General features: G+C 42.0%; 3 protein-coding genes across 3 annotated transcripts in view; all 3 read right to left on the bottom strand.

The window, feature by feature from the left end:
- Window positions 1–15,643, bottom strand: part of LOC118219200 (NACHT, LRR and PYD domains-containing protein 3-like) — a gene marked incomplete at its 3' end in the record, with an annotated part of 38,720 nt that extends 23,077 nt beyond the window's left edge. The window contains exons 1-8 of the mRNA XM_035402194.1: window positions 15,393–15,643; window positions 9,210–9,351; window positions 8,871–8,981; window positions 8,617–8,727; window positions 8,112–8,181; window positions 4,082–4,421; window positions 1,685–3,168; window positions 1,248–1,573 (exon numbers count right to left, since the gene is read on the bottom strand). Coding sequence (XP_035258085.1) covers window positions 1,248–1,573; window positions 1,685–3,168; window positions 4,082–4,421; window positions 8,112–8,181; window positions 8,617–8,727; window positions 8,871–8,981; window positions 9,210–9,268 — 2,501 coding nt within the window. The remainder of the gene's footprint in view (window positions 1–1,247; window positions 1,574–1,684; window positions 3,169–4,081; window positions 4,422–8,111; window positions 8,182–8,616; window positions 8,728–8,870; window positions 8,982–9,209; window positions 9,352–15,392) is intronic.
- Window positions 1–21,034, bottom strand: part of LOC118218903 (protein NLRC3-like) — a gene marked incomplete at its 3' end in the record, with an annotated part of 237,255 nt that overhangs the window by 172,308 nt on the left and 43,913 nt on the right. The gene's annotated exons all lie outside the window — the stretch shown is intronic.
- LOC118219199 overlaps window positions 18,852–21,034 on the bottom strand; it is a 77,173-nt gene continuing 74,990 nt past the window's right edge. The window contains exon 19 of the mRNA XM_035402193.1: window positions 18,852–18,986. Within this exon, the coding sequence (XP_035258084.1) occupies window positions 18,868–18,986 (119 nt within the window). The 3' untranslated portion in view covers window positions 18,852–18,867. The remainder of the gene's footprint in view (window positions 18,987–21,034) is intronic.

Genomic DNA, 21,034 nt, shown 5'->3' with positions numbered 1-21,034 from the left:
AGTTATAGAGTCTCTGGTAGACTGAGCGGTTAGTGCTGTCACTGGATCATCATTGGTAGTGCTGTGTTAAGATGAACTGGTCATGGTCTGGTGATGACTGTCTCAAGCCTACCCTCATGGCTGCGTTGGCCCCTGCCTCTGTTTCCCTTAGCTATGCTGCCATAGCCTTATTCTGCCGGGGTTTTCCTTATCGCACACAGGCACCTCTGTTTTTTCTGCTCTGCTTGCTATTCTACCATTTGAACCCCCTAACAACGTTTTTTTTCTCGTCTTCCTCGGCTCTGGGCACCTGCCCAGAGCTCTAGCCCAAGTTTGCTGAGCACCCCCCCTGGCCCGGAGCTCCAGCCCTAGACCAGCTGGGCACCCCCGCCTCCTGCCACTGCGATTTTCCATAACAAACCGGTGCCTGCCCGCGGCAGATGGGTTCCCCCTCTGAGTCTGATTCTGTTCAAGGTTTCTTCCTGTTATCAGTCAGGGAGTTTTTCCTTGCCACTGTTGCCCTAGGCTTACTCTTTGGGGGCCGGTTCTCTGTAAAGCTGCTTAGTGACAAAGCTCCTTTGTTAAAATACAAATTATTTAAAAAATTGAAATAAAGTGTTGGCCTGTAAAGCAAAAGTTAGCCTGTGATCTTATGCCATTTGCCTTGCTTCTCAGCTCTGCCTTGGTCTTTTTTGATCACAGTCTTGGATCTCTGGTCTTGATTCTTTAGCTGCTTATTTTACCATCCTGGGTCACAGTGGGACAGACGAGCTGTGGTTCTGCGGTTCTGTGGTTCTCATTCATTTTTTTCACAATTATATTATTTATTTTCCATGTCTGTCTAATTTTGTGTCAAGGAAGTGTAGCTTGTATTTTTTTATTTGATGGGGAATATGTTCATCTTAATACTGTAACATACTATACCCTCTCTACATTTAAATCTGCGAGTTGTATGTTTGGACCATTATTGATCCATCACATTGGTTTGCCTAACAAGGAATTCATGATGTATTTAATAACTGGTATCTTTAATGATAATATGTAAATTACATCTAATAAAACACATTTTCCATGTTGGATACATTTTTTACATTTGATGGTACTTCTGTATTCATTAAATGAGGGCACAATCTGTTAAAATAGCTTGACTCAAAAATCATAATTCTCACTTGCCTGACAATTTTATTGTATTCTATTTTCACTTTAACTATGAAGTGTTTATAAAAACATGCTGTCATCATCTACTTTAATAATTACATAATACTCACATGGCCTTCCTGCAGTTCCCGACTACTGATAGCAGTCTCTCATAACCTGCTGCTGATGTTTTGTAGGTCTTCAAGTCAAACTCATCTAGGACCTCCTCTGACATCAGTAACATAAAGGCCATGGCTGAACATTGGTGTGGTTCCAGCTTTTCATTAGAGAGTTTTCCTGATCTCTGGAAATTCCTGATTTCCTTCACTAGAGAGTTGTCATTCAGTTCATTGAGACAGTGGAAAAGATTTATGGTCCTCTCTGCTGAAGATTCTTTTTTGATCCTCTCCTTTATGTACAATACTGTTTTGTCAATGCTCTCTGATCTGCTTCCTGTCTGTGTCTGTGGATCTAAATGGTAAATGGTAAATGGACTGTATTTATATAGTGCTTTTATCCAATCTGGTACAGGTGATCTGCTTCCTGTCTGTGTCTGTGGACCTGGTACAGGTGATCTGCTTCCTGTCTGTGTCAGTATTCCTCCTAATAGAGTCTGAATGGAGTCCAGAGAGAGGCCTAGAAGGAATCTGAGGAAAAGGTCCAGGTGTCCATTCTTACTCCCTAAGGCCTGATCCACTGCAGTCGTGTGTAACTCAGACAGCTGCACTCTGTCACTGCAAGGTTTTGATTCTTCTGCTCTGAGTACATTTCTGTTCTCATTCACACATGAATGAAACACAAACAAGGCAGCCAGATACTCCTGAATGCTCAGATGCACAAAGCAGTAGACCTTCTTCTCACCCAACCCACACTCCTCTTTAAAGATCTCTGTGCACACCCCAGAGTACACTGAAGCTTCACTGACATCAATGCCACTTTCTCTCAGGTCCTCTTCATAGAATATCAGATTGCCCCTTTCCAGCTGTAGTAAAGCCAGGTTCCCCAGGTTCAGGATGATTTCTGTATTTGATGCTGACTTTTTCTTTGGGGTTGCCTCATTGGTGCCATGATACTTCTCATTCTTCACATTAGTCTGAATGAGCAGGAAGTGTGTGTACATTTCAGTCAGAGTTTTGGGCATTTTTCTATTGCGTACTTTACCCAACATTGTCTCCAGTACAGTGGCAGAAATCCAGCAGAAGACTGGTATGTGACACATGATGTAGAGACTCCTGGATGACTTTATGTGTGAGATAATTTTGCTGGCCTTGTTCCGATCTCTGATTCTCTTCCTGAAGTACTCCTCCTTCTGTGGGTCATTGAATCCTCGTACCTCTGTCACCTGGTGGACGCACTCAGGAGGGATCTGATTGGCTGCTGCTGGTCGGGAGGTGATCCAGAGGAGGGCAGAGGGAAGCAGATTCCCCTTAATGAGGTTGGTCAGCAGCACATCCAATGATGATGACTCTGTTATATCACAGCAAATCTCATTTCTTTGGAAATCTAGAGGAAGTCGACACTCATCCAGACCATCAAAGATGAACACAACTTTGACTTCATCATCTTCAAAACTTTTGATCTCTTTCAGTTGTGGATAGTAGTGCTGCAGAAGTTCCATGAGACTAAATTCTCTCTCCTTTTTCAGATTCAGATCTCGGAAAGGAAGAGTGAAGATGAAATCAATGTCCTGATTGGCTTTTCCATCTGCCCAGTCCAGAATGAACTTCTGCACAGAGACTGTTTTCCCAATGCCAGCGATGCCCTTTGTAAGCACAGTTCTGATTGGTTTCTCTTGTCCAGGTGAAGGCTTAAAGATGTCATTGCAGATGATTGCGGTCTCATGTGTGGTTTGTCTCTTCGATGCTATCTCAATCTGTCTGATCTCATGTTCATCATTGACCCCCCTACTTCCCCCCTCTGTGATGTAGAGCTCTGTATAGATCTCATTGAGGAGGGTCTGGTGGCCCTGCTTTGCTAAACCTTCAAATATACATTCAAACCTCTTCTTCAGATGAGTTTTCAGTGCCTGCTGGGCTCTTTCTTTGAATTCATCTGAGGAGAAGAAATATGAGAACCAATGTTTAAAATAACAGAAATAGACAAAAAATACTTATGCAGAAAGTTTTCACAATGTTTTACACAGCTCTGAAAGTGTTGCACATTAAGTTGTAGCTATACCTATGTCGTTAAATTGCAACTAATTTGGTAACAAGAGGTTATTGCTGATTAGCGCCAATGTAGGAAACATGGAACAGTTAACAATGTTTTTGATTACACATGCGAAACAAGGCCAGCCCTGTTACATCTCTTCTGTTAATATGAAATAATTCTGCATCGTGAGGACACATTGTGAAATTAACAGGCAAGGTTTACTTGTTATGTATCATGAAGATATGCCCTATATGCTATAACTGCACCTTCAAGTTGCCCATACCTCTAGTAGTGTTTCACACTTCTCACAAACTGTTGTACACACAATGAAAACATAAAAAGGATTCATTTCCATTTCAACATTCAATTTCTTAATTGTTCATAGTATGATGTGTCTTTATGGCAAATATGGTCTTCATGGGTCATGCAGTAATTTAATTATCTTATAATTATTATGATCGGTGCTCTTTAATCCAGGATAAAACCTCAGGGCAGTCAGTCTGATGGGACAGTGGTTTAGTAACTGGCTTTTGATCCCAAGGCTCCTGGTTTTAAAGTCTTTCAGAAACATTTAATCTCATGTGCATTTGATTGCCCCCATTATTACTGCTGGATGCTATATTGGAATTGAAATGCCTTCCTGTACATGTTGTGTGTGATGGTTTTTATATGAAAGACTGTTGATGTAAAACATTATTATCAAAGTGTGAATACTATAAATCAGTACTCTGTTAGTTTGTACTCTGTTATATTTGTTGGCTAAACTCATTTCAACATTCTAATGGCCACAGTAGCAATGAGAGAAAATTCTTACTGTGCTGCTCATCTCTCTCCAGTGGGTCAGTGACATCCTTCTTCTTCATGTTCCTCAGGATATGGAGTGTGATCTTCAGAGACCCCTCAATGCCACAGGTCTCCAGCATCTTCTCAACTATGTTCAGGGCCTCAGGATCCTCCTGCCCTCTCTCAGTGCATTCTGGGTAATCATCAATTTGATGACTCTTGAACACTTCCTTGATATTCATAAGCTTATCCAGTACAGAAGGATCTTCAGGAAGACTATGTAAGCATTCTGGGCAAACCTGACTCAGATGGCTCTGAAACAGTGTCAACTTTTCAGTCTTCTTCAGCTTCATCAGAGTGCGCAGAAGAGACTGAAATAAACACATTTAGAGGTGTGCTGTCTCAGTGTGAAATAAACACATGAAGAGGTGTGCTGTATCAAAGTGAAATAAACACATTTAGAGATGTGCTGTCTCAGTGTGAAATAAACACATGAAGAGGTGTGCTGTATCAGTGTGAAATAAACACATGAAGAGGTGTGCTGTATCAGTGTGAAATAAACACATGAAGAGGTGTGCTGTATCAGTGTGAAATAAACACATGAAGAGGTGTGCTGTATCATTGTGAAATAAACACATGAAGAGGTGTGCTGTATCAGTGTGAAATAAACACATGAAGAGGTGTGCTGTATCAGTGTGAAATAAACATATGAAGAGGTGTGCTGTCTCAGTGTGAAATAAACACGTGAAGTGGGTTGCTGTATCAGAGCCATGGAAACAAAGCCTTGCTTTATTATGGGTGGCAGTGTAGTATAATGGGTAAGGAGCTGGTCTCGTCAGAGGTTTGAATCCCAAGTAGGACACTGCTGTTGTACCCTTGAGCAAGGTACTTAACCTGCATTGCTTCAGTTCATATCCAGCTGTATAAAAGGAAGCAATGTAAATGCTGTGTAAAAAGTTGTGTAAGTTGCTCTGAATAAGAGTGACTGCTAAATGCCTACAATGTCTCATGTTTTCTCTTGTAGGAAGGCCAGAACAGGAAAAGATACTTTAGAACACAACATGCAGCAGGTCTAAAGCCTATATTCGAAATGCAGCTTTTGCTCCTGATTTATGTTTTTTAGGGACACTACTTGTGATGAATCACGAATGTCCCTGGAATAATTTAGTTGTTGAGTTGAATTAAGTTTCTCAGTGCAACACATTTTTTAATGCTAACTATACAAACTGAGTGCTGAGTGTCCATTCTCCCTGCCCCAGGAGTTTCCGCAGTGATCACTAGGGCTGTTCACATTCCACCACAAGCGGACACGACGAGGCTTTGTCGGTGTTACATGATGTGCTAAGCGGACTACAGACCAAGCACCCAGACGCTGCCCTCATCATGGCAGGGGACTTCAACAAGGCAAACCTTAAAAAATGTTATGCCAAACTTTTACCAACACATCAAATGTCCTACCTGAAAGGACAAGATACTTAATCACTGCTATTCACCGTTCAAGGAGGGATACAAGGCTACCTCTCTACCATCATTTGGCAAATCAGACCATGCCGCCATCTTCCTGATAACAGAATACAAACAACGGATGGTACGGGAAGAGGTGGTGTCGCGAGAGGTCAAGCGCTGGACCGCCCAATCAGAGGCCACTCTACAGGATGCGCTGGACGACGTTGACTGGGACAGGTTCCAGTCCACCTCTGATGACGTCAACGTGTTTACGGAAGTGGTGACCGGCTTCATTACAACAGTGGTGGACAAAGTTATCCCTACGGTGAAAGTTAAGTGTTTTCCTAACCAGAAACCGTGGGGTGACACATCCATCCGCGTTGCTCTGAACACACACACCACTGCCTATAACGCGGGACTGGTGTCTGGGGACATGACGGAGTACAAGGCGGTGTCCTACAGGCTGAGGCGAGCAATCAAGGATGCAAAGCATCACTACAAGGACAGAGTGGAGCTGAACTCTTTTTATGCATGTTTAAAGACTAACAATGCTAACATTAGCCCAGCGGCTAGCACAGTTAGCGTGTATAACACAAGTTCCCCCCCTGGAGCTGCAAGCTCACTCATCCTGTCAGAGCACTATGTGAGGGGAGCCTTGAAACGGGTGGACACCAGGAAAGCAGCGGGACCAGACGGAATCTTCGGACGAGTCCTCAAGATCTGTGCTGATCTCCTGGCTCCTGTGTTCACCACCATAATCAACCTCTCCCTGGCCCAGTCCGTTGTCCCCATATGCTTCAAGAGGTCCACCATTGTCCCTGTACCCAAGAACGCTTCCCCAGCCTGCCTGAATGACTACCGCCCAGTAGCACTCACCTCGGTGGTGATGAAGTGCTTTGAGAGGCTAGTCAAGGACTACATCTGCTCCTCTCTTCCCAGCACCTTGGACCCTCTGCAGTTTGCTTACCGCCCCAACAGATCCACGGACGATGCGGTCTGTCAGGTTCTGCATGCCACTCTCTCTCACCTCAACAACAGAGGGGGGGGCTATGTAAGATTGCCGTTCATTGATTTCAGCTCAGCTTTCAATACCATAGTCCCCTCCAGACTGGCTGCTAAACTGACTGACCTGGGACTGAACGCCTCCGTTTATGCCTGGATACTGGATTTCCTGACCGCCAGACCCCAGGTGGTCAGAGTGGGTGAGCACACCTCAAAACCCCTCACCCTCAGCACTGGAGCCCCCCAGGGGTGTGTGTTGAGCCCTCTGCTGTACTCCCTGTACACACATGACTGTGAGGCCAGGTTTGAGTCCAACGCCATCGTCAAGTTTGCTGACGACACAGTGGTGGTAGGCCCGATCACCAACAACGACGAGAAGGCCTATCTCCAGGAGGTGGCAGACCTGTCACTGTGGTGCCAGGACAACCGTCTCTTCCTAAACATCAGCAAAACCAAGGAGATGGTGGTGTACTTCTGTAAGAAGAAACGGCTGAGGACCGACACCCCTCTACAGATCAATGGGCCACCGGTAGAGAGGGTGAGAAATTTCAAGTACCTCGGTGTCCACATCACAGAGGACCTGACATGGACACTGCACACCAACACTGTGGTGAGAAAGGCAAGGCAGCACCTGGATCACCTCAGACAGCTGAGGAAGTTCAGAGTCTCCAAGAAGATCCTGAAAACCTTCTACTCTGCAACCATTGAGAGAATCCTGCTGGGGAACATCACCGTCTGGTACGGGAACTGCTCCTCTCTGGACCGGAGAGCCCTGCAGAGGGTGGTTCGGTCAGCTGAGCGTACCATGGGGACCACACTCCCCACTCTGCAGGACCTGTACCCCAGGAGGTGCTTAAGCAGAGCAAAGAGGATTATGAAGGACTCTTTCCATCCCAACAACGGACTGTTTGAGCTGCTGCGGTCAGGCAGACGCCTACGCAGCCACAGGACCAGCACTGAGAGACTTAGGAGGAGCTTCTTCCCTCAGGCCATCAGTGCTTTTAACTGCACTGCCAGGACAACTGTCCTAATAGTATTTTCACCTCAAGCACATAGCACCTTTACCTCAATGTACACTGCAGCACCTTACTGTCCCACGGTTTACTTTGTATTTTTCTTTTTTCTTTAATGTACTTACTGAATTATATATCATAGGGTGCACTACTTCCTATGACTTATTGTAGGAATTATTTTACGTTTTTAAAACTTATTTGTATTGCTCTTTTTTTCAAATAACTGCTCCTTATGTTCTTCTCTTTTAATTTGTATTCATGTTATATTATATTATGTTATTATTTTTATTTTATTTTTCTGTATATTGTTATTATTGAAGCGTTGTGTTGCAGTCTACAAGGAGTTTGTCTCACCAGCATATCACTGTATGTACATGTATATGCATGTGACAAATAAAGCCTTTGAACTTTAAAACATTCAGTTTGGAGATTTCCACTGTCATCATTTTTGGCTCCTAAACAAGAATCCAGTCGTTCTGTGAGCCAAAGAGGGCCAGAGCATGTTTTATAAACGTTAATTAACCTGATTACATATTCAATCCGATCATCTGAAAGTCAAATCAACTTGAAATATTGAAATAGAAGAAGTATATATCATACCTGTTTTAAGGGGGAAAGTTTCTCTGAACTCTCCTCGTCTATACGACGTAAAAACAGTGAGCAGGGAATCCTGTGAATAAATCATGAGACACAATGCAGATAAACTTGTTTACTGTACTGTTACTTGCTCTAACTCACAGCACATGGAGACAGAGCTTCCAGTTAAACTCATCCTCTAACTGCAGCTCTAACTCACAGCACATGGAGACAGAGATTCCAGTTAAACTCATCCTCTTACTGCAGCTCTAACTCACAGCACATGGAGACAGAGCTTCCAGTTAAACTCATCCTTTTACTGCAGGTCTAACTCACATCACATGGAGACAGAGCTTCCAGTTAAACTCATCCTCTTACTGCAGCTGTAACTCACAGCACATGGAGACAGAGCTTCCAGTTAAACTCATCCTCTTACTGCAGCTCTAACTCACAGCACATGGAGACAGAGCTTCCAGTTAAACTCATCCTCTTATTGCAGGTATAATTCAATACGAACGTGTTTCATTACCTTTGATCACCTCTGAACTCTCCTCTCAAGTTGATTGGAATATCAATTGAACAGTCACTCTTCATAGACAGATAGCTGGGTACAGATGACCCTGCCCTCTCTACCCGAACCCTGTGAAAAAAACATAGAGACAGAGCTTAAAGTTAAATTCATCCTCTTCCTGCAGCTCTAACTCACAGCACATGGAGAAAGAGCTTCCAGTTAAACTCATCCTCTTATTGCAGGTATAATTCAATACGAACGTGTTTCATTACCTTTGATCACCTCTGAACTCTCCTCTCAAGTTGATTGGAATATCAATTGAACAGTCACTCTTCATAGACAGATAGCTGGGTACAGATGACCCTGCCCTCTCTACCCGAACCCTGTGAAAAAAACATAGAGACAGAGCTTAAAGTTAAATTCATCCTCTTCCTGCAGCTCTAACTCACAGCACATGGAGATAGAGCTTCCAGTTAAACTCATCCTCTTACTGCAGCTCTAACATGGAGACAGAGCTTCCAGTTAAACTCATCCTCTTACTGCAGGTCAAACTCACAGCACATGAGACAGAGCTTCACAGCACATTAACTCTCTGATTCATGCATTTTTACCTCTCTCTCGCAGGGCCGTGGGTTCCATCGTCAGTCTCGGCCTCCTCTGAGGAACTCATTTTAGAAACAGCGCCCCCTGTCTCAGGACACCTGAACACACCTGATCAGATTCACAAGTGGATTCTGACCCAAATTGGCAGACCTGTAAATACACACAAGAAGAACACGATAACGCACAGACATAATACACAGAGACAGACACACACATCAAATCTCATAGAACAGACAGGGACAAATCTGGAATTTAACAGCCATAAACTTGTACAGTAACACAATTCCTTCCAAAATATTCTGCACCCATGATAGCAATTACTAAGACCGTTGAATATAAAGATTACCAGTGCTGAGGTATATTTTCATTGTCCAACATATGGAATATATTTAATGATATAATGGAAACTAACAAAATGACACATTTCTCAGATGATACAGCAATTTTACAAAAATTGTGCGTCACAATTATTGGCACCCCTGTATTTGGTACTGTGTGCACCCTCCCCTCGCAGGGATAATGGCACTGAGTCTTTTTACATAACGTCTTATAAGACCAGAGAACACATTGGGAGGGATCTTCCTCCACCCACAATCTTTCCAGATCCTGATGTCTTTGTTGATCCGTGCTTATAGGCTGTGCTGTTCAATTGATTCACAGGTTTTCAGGGAGTTTCAGCAGTCTTTAGACTGTTGTAGCCATTGCACAATGATGCTTCTGCATCATTAACCTTTTTATTTGTGGATTGTAACGTGAATTTGGGGTCATTGTCTTGCTGAAAGATCCACTAGTTTCAGTCTGCTGGCAGAGGTAGTCAGGTTTAGGGCTAAATTGTCCTGGTACTTGGGTAGAGTTCACGATGCTGCTTTCCTTAACAAGGGCCCCAGGACCAGTGTGAGCAAAGCAGCCCCATAACATTAAAGATCCACCACTGTATTTTTCTTTTCAGTATATGCATCCTTAAATCCATCCTACATCATATTCCTGGACATGGTTGTGAGAGGGGCTGGAGCCTCTCCCAGCATGCATTGGGCAAGAGGCAGGAAAAAACCCTGAACAGGTCACCAGTCCATCACAGGGCACACACACCATGCACTTACACACTCATACATTCAAGCAATTTAGTGTCTCCAGTTAATTTAACCTGCATGTCTTTGGACCGTGGGAGGAAACCCATGCAGACATGGGATGAGAATATGCAAACTCCACACACACCACCATGCTGCCCTCCAGCAGTTTTAAACTTCTTCATTATTGCCCTCACAGTAGTAACTAGCATCTTCAGTTTATTTTTCGATCCATTGGCCTGGTTTTCAAAGGTCAGCAACCATTTTCATTTCATTCGTCAGTTCTTTGTCTTTCTCTGTGGCGAAGATGAAAAATGGGTTTCAGAAGCAGGTTCTCTCAGTTTAATCCTCCAGTGAAACAGGAAGCCATGGAAGGCCACAAGAGTTTCTCTTAATATTGGTGTAGATTTAGTTTGATTTTATTTATAAGAATCTTTAGGGGTGCCAATTAGAATATATTTTTGGGAAATAACCCTACCTGAATCCAACCGTCACACTAGAGGGCGCCAGTTCCCCCAATCTTAGTTTAGCCGCGTTTCCACCGCAGGAACTATACCCCGGAACTAGGAACCTTTTGAGGAACTCAGTGCGTTTCCACCGCAGGAACTAGGGTCTAAATTTAGTTCCTGGGGCTTTATTTTACCCCCCAAAAGGTTCCTGCTCGGGGGGTAGTACTTTCCGAAAGTACAGGAACCTTTGGGTGGAGCTTGCAGCGCTGAACATTTCTGATTGGTCGAGTACTCGCAGCATTTTTTTGTGTTTTTTGTTTTCAGGCGCCATGTTTAAAAATAAGCAGGCGCAAACCAATTTATTTTCATAATAACTTCAAATCAAACTTGTATGTTATGCGGCGCAGTAGCCTACTTTTGATTATAGCCTGCCAACGTCTTGGAATTATAACGTGTGCTCTTCTGCTCTTTTCTTGCTTTAGTATTCGTTTTATAAAATGCTAAGCATTCGTGCTGGGACAGCATATTACGTACTAAAACATTCAAACGGATTAATTCGGTTGCTGAATATTTTCTTCCGGATTTTCTGTTAGCCCGTTGTAATTGACTCAAAACGTTTGATACAGTTACGTGAGGTATGCGGTAGTTCTGCGTAATTAACATTGGTGATACAGTAAAAGCAAACTGGAAATCACCTTCCGCACTTTTTGTCAGGGTAAAATAAAAGGTTAATTCTAGTAACCGTCCCTTTAGCTTTTTCAGACTGCCGTAATTTTACTCCATTTTACTGCCATTCTTCAATTCCACGAAAAGACCAGGAAGACTATGGACTAATTTATGGTGCATGGTTCGCATCTGGAGGGCACACTTCGCTGCTCGGCTAGCAGTAACTTCGAAGGAAAGCAAACGGTGGCTGTACCACTACTAATTTACATTTTCACGCAAGTCCGAGTTTTCGTTCTATTCTTGTCATTTTGCGATTAGCCTATATGGAATTGACGACGAGAAAGTAATCAGACAGCAAATTGTTTACAACGTGTGCATGTTTTCTGCTGTTGTTGCCAGTTATACATATAAATGTGAATGCATTCTGTCGCTTCGGATGTCGAGACATGAAAGCGAATGTTCGCATAAAAACATAATGAATGTGTTTGAGAGGATATATGAAAATCAATAAATACAAAAGTAACCATATATAGTCATTGTTGGTAACCCGTTGTATATAAGTGGAATAAACCCCTCCGGGCTGTCCCGGTTATTAGAAAATAATGTAGGCTACTTCGGTGGTAGTATGGGGTTACCAAAGAAATCATATGACAGATGGACCGACGACAACGTCGCTTTTTCATACGTCAGTGGGCTAATTTGCCTAATCTTCGCGGTACTTTAGACCCCGGTGGAAACGCAGACAACCATTGGCTGGCTGAAGGAACCTTTTAGATCCTGGTAAAGTAGTTCCTGGGACTGAAAGTTCCGGGTAATTTTGGTGGAAACGCGGCTTTAGCTTTCTGTGCCTGTTTAGTGCTAATTAAGGAGTTGTGTCGCAAACATTTAATACCTGCAATGTGAATCTGGTCAGGCCAACTGATTTATGACTAGTCAGAGCTAATTTAAGATCCAACTGCTTTTTCACTCATCAAAAAACTTTCAATCTCAAATTACATTTTGCTAGTAAGATTGAAGTTACTTTCCCATTCAGTTGTATGGGACCTCCAATTAAGATATCTACAATTCAGTTTTGACTATCCGAAACGTGAATTCCAGATACTGTATCACCATTTCAATTATGACTAGTCATAACTCAAATTAGAGATATCGCCACTTATCAGTTATCTTTAACTGAAATTATGACTCTTTCATTCCTCCCAATTTAAGATGTCAGGTAACAGGGGACCAGGACCCAAACGCAGAGTGGGGAAAACACCAGGAACTCCAAAAAGGCAAATCCAATCAAAGACTTTACTCTCATACAGGTAACAGAAAAGAGGGAACAAAAACAAGGCCACTTTCAAAAACAAAAACAGCAGAATTTCCACCAAAAAAAAAAACACACACGAGGAAACAGAACTCGGGCAGGGCAGAACTCACAGACAGAACCGCGGGCAGAAACAGACAAGCAGATACTCTCAGGCAGAAAGACAAGGAACCAGCACCCAAGTTAGGAAAACAGAGAACTTAAATAGCCACAAAGATAACAAGACACAGGTGAACTCAAAGCACAATCAAACCAGAGCAAGGAGGGATAACGAGACACAAAGAAAAACAATGACAGAATAATTGAAAACAATAATACAATTAACACAGGGGTAACTAAAAAGAGAGCAAACTGAAATACAAACTGAAGTACCGCCATCTGGCGGCCCAGAAAAGGAAAAAACAGAAACAGAAAAGGGCAGAATCCTGACAATATCTAAATGATCTTTTTGGATAACTTAATCTAAGATATTACTAGCCAAAATATGGCAAGCCATTTTAACATCTAATAACCTGTGCGGTTTCACATTACAGATATTTGTCATTCATTTATGACTAGTCAAAACGCTAATTTAAGATATCTCTAATTGTATTTTGACAAGTCAAAACGCTCATTTAAGATATCTCTAATTCGATTTTGACTAGTTTCGCCACTAAGTTCTATAACTCCAATTAATGATATCTACAATTCAGTTTTGACTATCTAAAACGTGAATTCCAGATACCACCACTTAAATTATGACTCTTACCATCTTACCCATAGTCGGACGGTACACCGAGCAAAACCCGTGCCGTCAAGCCTAGTTCATGCATGTCTATGGTCAAAACCCCTGGTTCTCGCGCACCAATCAGAAGCCAGTACCCAGTGTTAGGACGAATTTAGCCTCGCGAGCCAGTCTCTTTTCTCACTTCGTTCAGCAGAAGGAGGAATTTGGACAGGTTGCCAATAGACGGACGCTTTTTCGCTATTTTCTTATAATAATGTGTGCCTGCGTTGTTCCATGTCCGTTTACCCTATAAACAAACAGCTTGAAACAAAGAACCACTTGTCACAAACACATACATATATGAATTGTAAGGTCAGCCAACCTTATTTTTTTCCTAGTGGGGAAACTAGAAGACCTTTTGGAGAGAAAAAAAGAACAAATATTTCAAGAACAAAAATTAACCTACCTTTATTCTTGGCACATTTAGGCTATAATCAGTAAACTGTCAACTGTGACAGCAAGGTTTCTTTTTCCCTTCATTTATAAAAATAAATATTACTCTTTCTTATAAGGAATGATCAACAAAAACAATTACAAACCAAAACTATTTAAATAAATAATGGAAAAATATAACAAAAAATAAATAAAAATAATTTGTAGACATCATTCGTTTACCTTCAATATAAAAAGCGAATGTCAGCTCATCTGTGTTTTGTACCTGAGCGTGAGACGTTGTCATAATTTTTCCCGACCGTGAAAACTGCCTGACTTGTTTACATTTTGGACAGATGTGGCTAGTTGGTAAATCTGTCGCTGTTTCCGTCGCAGCACTTTCGACACAAGCAAAATCGGAAGCGTTATCCTAAAATTTCTTCTTACCGTGAAGAGTGCCTGACCCGCAACCGTAGTAATGTGTTAACACGGCGGCACAATTATATAGAGAAAAAACGCTATATTCAACTGCGAACCGGCACTAGCACCAGCCCAGAACCAGCACTAGGTTCGCGTTGGTGGAAAAGGGGTATCATCAGATTCACGCCGTGTTAAAGTAAATGCTTCGTCATATTGGAGGTGCTTCCTCCCTTGCACGAAATATCCTTACTGCAGGTGTTGCATTTTGCTGTGTCGTTATCTTTTTTAATGAAGCTAAGCCAAACTTTCGAGCGTTTGCTGCGGTCAGCCATGGTCCAGGATGTAAACAGATTTAAACGGTAAAAAGTGTCTGTTCTCGCGTGCTATGTTGACGTACTGCGTAACAAATGACGTGACGTTAGGTCCGCGTAGCTGGTCTTGGCAGATAAGTGCAGCTTTTATGGACTGTAAAATGCTTCCTGCAGTTCACTCGGGAGCGCGACTGAAATATGCATAAGTTAGGAACCGAACTGCAGGATCGAAATGCACGTGCCTTATCGAATCCACGGTTCTTGGAAATTTGGTTCTTGATACCCAACCCTAATTTTACCTGCTATGGACCTCTTTTTAAGATGAGTCTTGAATAAAGTTGAAATGAAATGAAATATAGAGTAATCTCTGCCTAATATAATCACTCCACTGTATATTTTGCCTCAATATTGCAAACCAATTAATTTGATTTAGTAATGGGAATGATTTCCTATAAAACATAAAAGAATAAGTAACAACCTCTTAATCGTTTAATTAAAAACGAAATCCGGGTTTATACGGCAGCGTCAAAATGTCAACAACGAGCGACAATTGACCTCCGTCTCGCTAGGCTACCTCCTCACGAGGTCGAAATGGTCATGGAATATCAAAAATACGGAAGTTAACTTTCTTAAAGGTTATTTCAATATTACTTTCTGGTCTAAATGGTAGGCCATGTTCGGACTCCGTGTGAGCTCTTAGCTTATCAGGCTACGCCTTAAACCCACCATTTTATTGCCAGTTGCAGTTGTCAGTTTTTCTGAATTACGCGGGTTAATGCGATTATACCTGCAGATTTCTTCCCGCATCCCTTTACCTTCAGCATCTCTTACCTCAGTTCCACTCCACAACAGACTGTTTACTCCGTTTTACATTTAATTTAATTCCTTTTTTCCTGGGGATTCTTTCTCCTCCGTTATTGAAAGGACCGTTAAGTTTCAGTTTCTCTTTTGGACCGCATTTCCTCACTTACTGGCTGAACTGAATGTTCGATGGGCGGAGTTTTATATATCTCATAAAAAACACGTTTTCAACGTACAAAAATGCCAAGTTACTCACACATACAAGACCAGTCCAGGCCTGCCATTAAAATTATTGATATCAAAATGACGCCAAGTTACGGTACTACAAACAATATAGGCTATTTTGCGTCACCGAAATTAAATAAGATGTATTCCAAAGCAATGCTACCCAATATTTCCTCAATTCTTTCAAGACTTTTTATCCTACGAGCAGGCTTATCATAAGCTCCCCAGAAACCTGATGATAAAGGCATTGTTCAGTTCTGTTGTGCAGAGTGACTGCAAATAACCATTGTAACACCCACAATTATAATATGGAGGTTATTTTCATATACACAACAATTTCTAGATGATCTTATTCAGATTCCTTCTCACATATAGCAAGTCATCTAGCAGAATTGCAGAGTGAGACACGCTGATCCTGGGGGAATATCATGAAACTCCACAACAGAGCCCATAACAATGCCTCTACATGCACAAGATGTCTTCCAGTGTGGAGAGTATGTATAATGTTCTTAAAATGTTTTCAGAAATCGCATGGCACTTTCTAAAATGGCCTTAACTTGATGCACTTAAAACTAGTTTTACCTATACACATAAAGGTTATAGATAAATACTTGTGACCTTTGTGACAGAAATTAGTTGCACGTATATTATATGAAATACAGTGGATTTCATATAAGCCATCTCTACTGAACTTGACTTGACTTTATTGTCCCTGTAGAGAAATGTGGATTGCAGCACTGTGTTATGTTAAAGGGCATCACAGACACAGACAATAGAAAGTTAGAAACATTGCAAATGTCACAGTAGTAGCAGCACAGGAGTATACAATATGTAGGGATGCTACACAGGCAGCCCAGTGTGACACAGACAGCTGGAGCAGCCAGATCAGCTGGTATTAGGCGTGGCTGGTGCCTGGTGGTTCTCTGGTGTCTGAGTGAGTTCCAGTTTTATTTTTGAAAGTAGAAATATATAACTTGACATAACTGCGAGACAATATTTTACAGTAAGATAAGATTGCTATTAAGCCTATTAAGCTACTTGAACCAATTCATATGCAGATGAAGACATTAGATTGCAAAAGCAACTATCAAGCTGAGAAACATTAGCCATAATCTGAATGCTGACTTCAGTGACTATTGAGCATGTGGCTTCATCTAGTGGTGGTTTCTTTAATAGGTTTTATAAAAGGTTGTCAGGTTTTGAATGCCTTCACATTATGGTAGACCTACCATCGAATGACATTTCACGTTAAATGTCATTAAAAACGAATTCTTTTTAAGATTATTAATATTATTATTATTATCATTATTATTATTATTAGTAGTAGTAGTATTAGTAATAATAACTTCAGAAAAAAGTTGAATTGAGTGTATATTTTCCAGAAACATGAGCTCAATTAGATTACACAACTCAAATGGGTGCCACCGATAGACCGTATAACAAGACCAGGTTAAAACCTAGTGGACCGAACCGGCCGACGTCACAGACAGGCGCGGTGTAACTTTATCAATCAGTCAGTCAGTCAGTCACAGACATTCGCGTTTGTAGGGCTGGCCCCGCTGTTGCGGTCCGGCCAAAAATAGGTCAGTTCTAAAGGCACCCCGAGGAAGCCGTGAGTCTCTGTAATTGTTGGTAGAGAGATCTAATCAAATCCCCGTTCGCTACCAAGAATCTACCAATGAATTGAAGGGGATAGCCAATCAGAGCGCGTATGTCTGCCAAGACCAATCCCTTGCTCGAGTCTCTCGGGCTGAGAGACGCGCAAATATTGAATGAAGTAAATCGCTGTTTTATTTTCCTGCGTCGATAGGTAAAGATAACCGCAAATTTAACTGAATCATAACTGGGAAAAAGTTACGGCAAGCTATGGATAAGTATGGTAACGTTACCAAATGTAAAGAAATATTAATTTTTAGTGTTACCTTAGTTAAGTCAGCTTCAAACAAGGTAGCCAAGTAACGTTTACCGGTTTAAATTACGGTAGACGATCTAACCTGATGAATTGTTCTTAATTTACATCAGGCGCAACAAGGTAAATATATTTTAACCCTTTAAGTGGATTTTCTCTGGCATTATAAATAGCTTGTTTTATACGAGTTTAATATATGAATTCAGCAGTTTTTATGCCTTTAATTTATCTGAATGATCCTTTGTGACTAGCTATCTGGATTGAACTCTGGCAATTTCCTGTCATTTATAGCTAATCAAATAACCTTGCTCACACTGTAAGACAATAAAATGTCCTAGAAATAACCTATACCTGGCATTTTTATTTTTCTTTCTTCATTGGGATGGCAGGTATGCCATCCGGCCACATTACACCTTGGTGGGGTGGCATGCCCCATACCTATACAGCACCGACAGTTTGGCACTTTTTAGGGTTCCCCACAAATATAACCACAACAGCCATAGACATTCAGCCCTTAAAAACATTAATTTCTGTACATTCTGACCCAATTTCAACAGACAGAATTCATAAGCAACTTCACACATCCACACAACAAAGCCCCAAACTAAGGGGATTTGCGTTTTCTCCTTCTCCTCCTCCTGCTTCCTGCCGCCTAGCCTACAAACAAAATGTCCCCCCATTGGACATTTTACCAACACCAGCCAATCCTTCACCTACACGATCCAATCAAAATCTCACATACACATGCAAAATAGGAAATGTTTTAGAGTAAAAAGATATGTCTGTCTCAACAGCTACTTCCTTTGTGGCCGAGTGGTCAATGTCATGGTCTTTGGAGCGCAGGGTCACTGGTTCAAGCCCCACTGGAAGCAAGTTCCTGGACTGTGCTTTTTTGCTCACTAATATTTGTCTATCACTTATCAACAATTGCTTTTGCACCACATCTACCCAGCTTTCACCGAATGTATACACTGCATTATGATGTACGTTCACTTAACCGGCTACAATATCTTCTGTAAAACCACGGACAAGTTTGACCAAAAAATTTCACGCATTGAACAGCTATGTCATGGTGGCGCACTGCCAGAGTTACAGAGTATAAAGGTTGGAACACAACCAGAGAGTCAGTTAGAGGGGAAGACACCAAAATCAGATGCCCTCCTTATCTCTAGATTGTAGTGTTTGAAACAGTGCCTGTTTGTACACAGTTACACAGAGAGAATTAGAACACAGGGCTGTTTGTACACAGTAGTACAGAGAGAATAAGGACACAGAGCTGTCTGTACACAGTTACACAGGGAGAATAAGGACACAGTGCTGTTTGTACAGTAGCACAGAGAGGAAGGTCTAAACAGTGCAGGTATACACACTTTATTGATGTCTGGGGTTGCGCTGTGTTATAGCTTGTGCTGCACGCACACCCAGTGCTGTTAGAAAAAAGAGGCCAATCAATCCTCCAGCCACTGATAGCATGATCTGGGCTCCAGGCCCTGCAAGGAGTGAGAAAAGCAACCAATCAGACAACACATTCTAAACCAAACTACTACAATCACACAGAACATTCTAATCCATTCTACTACAATCACACAACACATTCTAATTCATTCTACTACAATCACACAACACATTCTAATTCAGTCTAGCACAGTCTAAACAACAATCAATCACAACACACACTCTAATTGAGTCTAGAACAGTCTAAAAAAACAATCAGTCACACACCACATTCTAATTCAGTCTAGAACAGTCTAAAAATAACAATCAGTCACACAACACATTCGAATTCAGTCTAGCTCAGTCTAAACAACAATCAATCACAACACAGAATCTACCAGCTCACACACTCACACACACACGCTCACAGTCAATCATTAACTCACACAATCATGCATTAACTCACACAATCATACACACACGCTCACAGTCACTCATTAACTCACACAATCACTGCATTGACTCACACACACACACACTCACACTCTCACACACACACACACACACGCACACACTAACACTCACACTCTCACACACACGCACACACACACACTAACACTCACACTCTCTCTCACACACACACACTCACACTCTCTCACACGCACACCCACACACACACACTAACACTCACACTCACACTCTCACACACACACACTCTCACACACACACACACACACTCTTCTCACACACACACACACTCACACACACACACACACACACACAGCAGTATACTCCATTTTTCAATAGCATTCCACTCACAGTTTGTCGGTTTCCTCTTTGCTGCAGAGATGGGTCCTGCTGAAAGAATAGCTGTGAGTTTGTCCGGTAGATCTCTTCTCACCTTTTGGTTTTGCCTGGGAGAGCAGTTCTGTACAGATACATACAGGGGGCATGTTTAACCAGCATGCGAACAAATGTGTAGGATGATTGCTGAAATATTCTCCACATTCTCTAACATTCAAGATCTGTAACCCTTGTGCTAACGGAAGATTTAATATATAAATTATGCAACACGCAGAAAGTAGAAGTGGAGGAACTAGTGTGAGGCGGGTTTGTTCCCATTCTTCAGAAAAGAGCCTATGAGAACTCACTGAGAAAACTAGATAAAGTGAAAGGACTGAATTGCGTGCATCAGAAAAACAGTGAGCAATATAAATATCTAGATAATAAAAATAAATATTGAACTGGGAAGAATGACTGAAAAATACCTGTTATTTGGTCACCACATATTGAACACTCAAAACGGTTGGCTCATGCAATGATGTTTTTAGTGTGAACATGTATTATATGGTCTTTTTTAATTGAGGTCTATCCATTCATGTATTGACTGTTTATCAATGATAGTAAGATTACATTTATTTGGCAGATGCTTTTATCCAAAGCAACGTTCAATAAGTGCATACCCAAGGTTTTATTAATATTGTGTAATGTAAACACATGCATGGTCAGTAAAGGGGTGTGTCCTGACAGATTGGGGCTCAGATGAGGCCTGTCACATCCCTGGCAGTGAACACAGGAAGCTCTCAGGCCAGGCTGCTGGCTGACCTGTCTCAAACACATCCATCATTATCAGCCCTCTTACTCAAAGCCCAGCCTGAGGATGAGGCGGCTGGAGCCCTCTTACTCAAAGCCCAGCCTGAGGACGAGGCGGCTGGGTCCCTCTTACTCAAAGCCCAGCCTGAGGATGAGGCGGCTGGGTCCCTCTTACTCAAAGCCCAGCCTGAGGATGAGGCGGCTGGGTCCCTCTTACTCAAAACCCAGCTTGGCTTTCCTGGTGGGAATTTACCAAAGTGCAGTTTGTGGCAGCAGGGAGTTACCACTGTGTGCACATTACAGTGGTGAGCAGTTATCATTGTGTACAGATTGCAGTGGTGAGGAGTTACCGTTGTGTACAGTTTGCAGTGGTGAGGAGTTACCATTGTGTACAGATTGCAGTGGTGAGGAGTTATCATTGTGTGCAGTTTGCAGGGGTGGGTAGTTACCATTGTGTACAGATTGCAGTGGTGAGGAGTTATCATTGTGTACAGATTGCAGTGGTGGGGAG

Source organism: Anguilla anguilla, chromosome 19 (genome assembly GCF_013347855.1).
Source record: "Anguilla anguilla isolate fAngAng1 chromosome 19, fAngAng1.pri, whole genome shotgun sequence".
NCBI lineage: Eukaryota > Metazoa > Chordata > Actinopteri > Anguilliformes > Anguillidae > Anguilla > Anguilla anguilla.
This window is presented reverse-complemented; position numbering and strand designations above follow the sequence as displayed.